This window comes from Amblyraja radiata, chromosome 3, assembly GCF_010909765.2.
Source record: "Amblyraja radiata isolate CabotCenter1 chromosome 3, sAmbRad1.1.pri, whole genome shotgun sequence".
NCBI classification, from domain to species: domain Eukaryota; kingdom Metazoa; phylum Chordata; class Chondrichthyes; order Rajiformes; family Rajidae; genus Amblyraja; species Amblyraja radiata.
Window position 1 is genome coordinate 87,153,024 of NC_045958.1, and position 6,000 is coordinate 87,159,023.

The 6,000-nt window shown below is 38.5% G+C and overlaps 1 protein-coding gene across 1 annotated transcript in view; it reads left to right on the top strand.

Moving 5' to 3' along the window:
- The window catches only part of LOC116971573 (uncharacterized protein DDB_G0271670-like), a 72,267-nt gene extending 67,521 nt beyond the window's left edge, over window positions 1-4,746 (top strand). The window contains exon 3 of the mRNA XM_033018807.1: window positions 3,958-4,746. Coding sequence (XP_032874698.1) covers window positions 3,958-4,746 — 789 coding nt within the window. The remainder of the gene's footprint in view (window positions 1-3,957) is intronic.
- Window positions 4,747-6,000: the final 1,254 nt, after the last annotated feature.

Here is a 6,000-nt window from a genome sequence, read left to right on the forward strand (position 1 = left end):
TACACACTACTTAATAATTACTAACCTGATCTTCAGACTTGGGACTCAGGGTTTGGTCTCCCAATGGTTCTCCGGGATAACTTTCCCGAGGGATCAATGTGAATTCAGGAAGAAATTCTGCTCCTTGTACATAAACTGCAGGCACCTGTAATCAGAAATGTTAACAAAGGGTTATTGTTTTATTTTGGTACAAATCAATTTTTTGTAATACTTTTACCAACCTTGTACTTCCCAACTATCAGCAACTACTCTCCTGTGGTAGATGCCCAGTCACTCAGTGGCATCTATTGATCAAAAGGTCATTTATTTCGCTTAAAATCATGGCAATATTTCCAACGGCCTTGGTCAACATTTTTAACGCTTATTGTTAACATGAAATCTGGCAAGGAAATTACCTTCCTATTTTTCTTGAGGTGAGGGCAGTTGGATAGGCACTTCTCTATTTATTGAAAAAGTAATTTGGCTTAGTAAACATTAAACCTGTGAACTATCAGAAGTTTAAGAAGGAACTGCAGATGCTGGAAAATTGAAGGTCGACAAAAATGCTGGAGAAACTCAGCGGGTGAGGCAGCATCTATGGAGCGAAAGAAATAGGCAACGCTTCGGGTCAAAACGCTTCTTCAGACCCAAGTCTGAAGAAGGGTTTCGACCCGAAATATTGCCTATTTCCTTCGCTCCAATTATCAGAAGTTGACAGGTGGAAAGGAATAAAATGAGGCAATGTCCTGTCATCCAACTAAAGTTCTCTGAATGGTTTAATTCATCTCACATTTAATTTCATAATTACAATCTTCTATTGAATTTGGAATCCAGATATATTCTTTCTCTGTTCTGGCAACCTTCTATCATCATATAGAAAACGGCTCAAGTTGTTATTGCATGCACACACAGTTACGAAGAAAGCGGTCATTTTAGATTTAATCAAAATATAAAGTAAAACAACATTAAGTAACACGCAACTTTTCACTGGATAGTTCATAGTCATGCTTATGGACTGCGATGCTGTGCATAACGCTCAAATCTAGAATTTGCACAGACACTGTCTACATCTGTCGTAGGCTTCGAATCTCTCATGCGCAGATGCCAGTTCTAGCTAAAGTGGGAATAATTCCAATTTGGGGGGAATTCTTGGGGGGGTGAGTGGAAGAGAGTTCCAAGTACAAAGTCTCAGAGTTTTTTTCTTGAACTTCACTGCATTGTGTTTATATAAATATTTCAGATTAATCAGAAGTGACATAGATGTGTGCTTTATTTAAGTTTCCACAACTGATCGCACCACATTGAACAGCAATCTCTACTGTTCCAAGGAGCTTGGCTTCCATAATCTGAATTTTGAGCCACGACTGAGAAATTTTCCCTGGCTAGGCTGATTTCTGATCTTTAACATGTTTTTAGCCAGTTCTGCTCCATGTGGATAGGATTCTGTTGCAGTGCAAAGCTGTTGGTTCAGCAGGCATGGGCAACATGGGTTCCACCTGCTGGTTCTATAGGTTGGGTTACGAATGTGTGCTATTTCAATTTCATGGCCTACTTATCTGGATTACATCTGTTATAGAAGCTATCAAAAGTAACAAGATTTAGATTTAACAAATTTACAGCTTTCATGACAGCATATAACTTCTAAAATCAATTTAACAAAGACAGTGAACTACAGTATATATTCTGCATTCCTGAATAGTTTCTATTTATTACTAATTTACAAGATTGTATGGATTTATCAGTTGTTTGACCCTAGCTAAAAAACTAAAATTTGTTTGGAAAATATTCCAGGCTTTGTTTCCTGAACTATTTTGGAATGTCTTGCAATTTATGTATCTTCAGATCATATCATTTTTATTCCGAGATTTGGAATGGTGACAATAGTGGCAGTGAGTGAGGAGTGGAAGGAGGCTGGTGTGGGGCCAATTACCGTGGCTGACATCTTCAATGAGACAAGTTCCATTCGCCTTGGCTCAGTGGGCAGTTTTCCATCCATCACTGAATGACGCTTTTATACATAGAAACATAGAAACATAGAAAATAGGTGCAGGAGTAGGCCATTCAGCCCTTCGAGCCTGCACCGCCATTCAATATGATCATGGCTGATCATCCAACTCAGTATCCTGTAACTGCTTTCTCTCCATACCCCCTGATCCCTTTAGCCACAAGGGCCACATCTAACTCCCTCTTAAATATAGCCAATGAACTGGCCTCAACTACATTCTGTGGCAGAGAATTCCAGAGATTCACCACTCTCTGTGTAAAAAATGTTTTTCTCATCTCAGTCCTAAAAGATTTCCCCTTTATCCTTAAACTGTGAACCCTTGTTCTGGACTTCTCCAACATCGGGAACAATCTTCCTGCATCTAGCCTGTCCAAACCCCTTAAGAATTTTGTAAGTTTCTATAAGATCCCCCTCAATCTTCTAAATTCTAGTGAGTACAAGCCGAGTCTATCCAGTCTTTCTTCATATGAAAGTCCTGACATCTCAGGAATCAGTCTGGTGAACCTTCTCTGTACTCCATCTATGGCAAGAATGTCCTTCCTCAGATACAAACCATTCAAAAACAGTGCTACCAAGGCAAAATCAGTATAGATAATGTGGAAACAACAATGGCAAAATAACTTCCTTAACAGAGGGCCAGAGGGATTCATAAAGTGTAGCATTCAAATGAGATATTAGGACAATAATATTGGGGTGGGTGTTAAAGCACGTTTATTAAGAAGGAAAGATGGCTGAATAGTTGGAAGCATAGATGTCATTTGGATAAACAGGGGCTTATTATGGATTGTCAGCATTGTTTTGTACATGGGAGATTGTGTCTTTCAAATTTGTTTGAGGTTTTTGAAGAAGTATGTGTCCCTGGGCCAGGTCTCTAGTCAGTATGAGTTGGTCAGCAAACATCTTGGTGCCCATGGACTTCAGACAAAGATTTTACTGTCCACCTCTTGTGTCAGCTGATGTTCAACACTCACCCCTACTTTAAAATAAATCATTCAGAGATTTCTTTCACTTCTCAATGTCAGGGTGGATGCAAGTCATGCTCCATCCTGCAAAACTGCCCATGAGAAAGTTTTTTGCAAGATGACTACATGTTAAAAATACTTCATTTGACATATTTGGGATGACCGGTCATCAAAAATGCCATAGAAATATTGGCGTTACTCAGCTAAAAGCAAAATTAAATTCTAAGATTGCATCATGTCAAAGGTAGAAGGTTTAGAGCGGATGTGAGGCAAAATAAATTCAGCCAGAAGAAGGATGGAATCTGGGAATGATTGTTTGAAGGGTGGTGGAGGTGGGTACTCTTACAACATTTATAAAGTATTTAAATGAACATTAGAATTATCAAGGCATGAAGGCTAAGACTCATGGATTGAAAAGGCGGATGAGTAGGGTGCGTGATGGTCAGCATGGACATAGTGGGCCAACGGGCCTGGTTCTGTGCTGTATAACACTGTGATTGCAGTTCTATTGTGTTAACTTATTTAATATGTGGCAGCAGAAGATAGGAAACAATTAAGGCAGGAACTTGGAAATGCCTACAGTGATAAATTATTAAAAAGGAAATAATGAAAAAAGGAAACAAAACATTTCTGAAATGTCATCCATTTCCAGTGAATTCAATGGTGGAAATAGAGTTTTTGCAGAGGGTAAGTTGATAACTATTTCATAACTTTCAGAAATCATGTTCTGGGAATTCCAGAAATGTATCAAAACACACAGTCTTTCAAATACATGTGGACAGTAACAGCAGTAGCTCGAAAGCCAATTGTAAATGTAGTTGAACTAATTTTAACCAAGGTTTTGTTACATAATGTTTGTATTTTTGGTTTTTTTTTTGTGGATTAAGGCATTGTAGCCTTAAAGGCCCAATTCACAGAAAGCCAGGTTAATGTGGAATATAAAAATGATCAGAGAGGGGATATTATATGAAGAATTATAGCCACTGAGCCATTCTTGCTCAGTGTTAATAGCTCCAGAGTGCAAACAATGGCGCCACTCCGAGCAGTAGCAGTAGTAGCAGTAGTAGTAGCAGGAGTAGTAACAACAGCAGTAGTAGTATTATTAGTAGAAGTAACAGCAGTAGTAGTAGCAGTAGTAGCAGTAGTAGTAGTATTAGTAGAAGTAACAGCAGTAGTAGTAGCAGTAGTAGCAGTAGTAGTAGTATTAGTAGTAGTAACAGCAGTAGTAGTAGCGGTAGTAGTAGTAGCAGTAGCAGTAGTAGTATTATTAGTAGTAACAGCAGTAGTAGTAGCAGCAGTAGTAGTAGTTGTATTAGTAGTAGTAACAGCAGTAATAGTAGCGGTAGTAGTAGTAGCAGTAGCAGTAGTAGTAGTATTATTAGTAGTAACAGCAGTAGTAGTAGCAGCAGTAGTAGCAGTAGTAGTATTATTAGTAGTAGTAGTAGCAGTAGTAGTAGCAGTTGTAGCAGTAGTAGTCGCAGTAGCAGTAGTATTATTAGTAGTAGTAACAGCAGTAGTTGTAGCAGTAGTAGGAGCAGTAGTAGTAGTAACAGCAGTGGTAGTAGCAGTAGTAGTATCAGTAGTAGTAGTAGAAGTAACAGCAGTAGCAGTAGTAGTAGCAGTAGTAGTAATAGTAGTAATAACAGCAGTAGTAGCAGTAGTAGTAACAGTAGTACTAGTAGTATTAGTAGTAGTAGAAGTAACAGCAGTAGTAGTAGCAGTGGTAGTAGCAGTAGTAACAACAGTAGTAGTAGCAGTAGTAGCAGTAGTAGTAGCAGTTGTTGTAGTAGTAATGAATAGAGATAGAGTTGGCCATGAATGATCTGTCCTGACTGCTGCACTCGTGGCTTGATGCCAGATATACTTCTATAAAGCTACCGTGAAACATGTTGGAGCATCTTATAACATTATTACATTCAGATGGTGTAATATTAAATACATTATGAAATTAATTAGAAAGTCATGGTCATTGAGAATCTTTGTCATAATTTAGTATTAACAATATAGGTATTTGATGAAGCATTCACCATCCCCTGCCTCCATACATACAAAATGACTGAAGCTCATCTCATGGCCATAAATGTCACTGGTGAAATAGGATATGTGATGGGATCAATGATTAAAGATGATGCCTCAAGTCTTCCCAAAATTCAGACAGCAAAAATAACATTAAATAGGAAAGGGACATGATCTTTAGTGATCAAACTGTCAATATTACCAACTATCGTGCGGAGCAAGAACGGGCAGTCACCAGTTTGTTAGAACAGGTTTAGGATGTGAGATATGTGTCCCAGGTATGTGAAACAGAAGTTTGATCTGGCCAGGGCTAATCGGAAAGATCTGTAGACAAAGTTTGGTCAATGGTTAAGGGGAGGAGTAGGAGGCACAGAGACAATTGTATGGACATTTGCGGAATCCAGTTATAATAGTTATGTCAAGTTATTAAAGTAATTGCGATGAGCCCTTCTTTCCAGATGGAAAGAGTTAATTTGATTCTCTTTCAGAAGAAGGGCAAACCATTTGGTATCAATTGTAAACAGGGCTACAATTTAAACACTGAACAAAATGACAGGAACTCCAAAAGTAATTACTGGATAATTAATTGGCTAAGGACCAATAGCTCGTATATTTTTTAAACAATGTGAAAATCTTCTAGACTTGATCATCTGCTGAGGAAAACATAGGTTTAACTGTTCAGAATCTGAAGCCGAGTTGGAGAGCAGTGGGATCTACACCTATCTGTGGAATAGCAGTACCTTCACATTACAAGATGCCAAAAACTTAAACGGAGTTTTAAAACTGCATATCCACATGAAAATAGTAGACCAAGCAAAACAGTTAGATCTTAAATACCCTTTTTAATTTTGAATGAAACTGGTATTTTCACACCAAATCTTCTCATCAACAGATCCCACCAGAACATGTCGCTGCCATGTGAACCTGTCAACATACCATGTACCACTCACTGCGTATCATTCAGCAGACACTCAAACTCATTGAGAAATCCTTATGCCCACCTCCCCCTTCCCCAAAGCACCTGAGAAGCACCTCCAC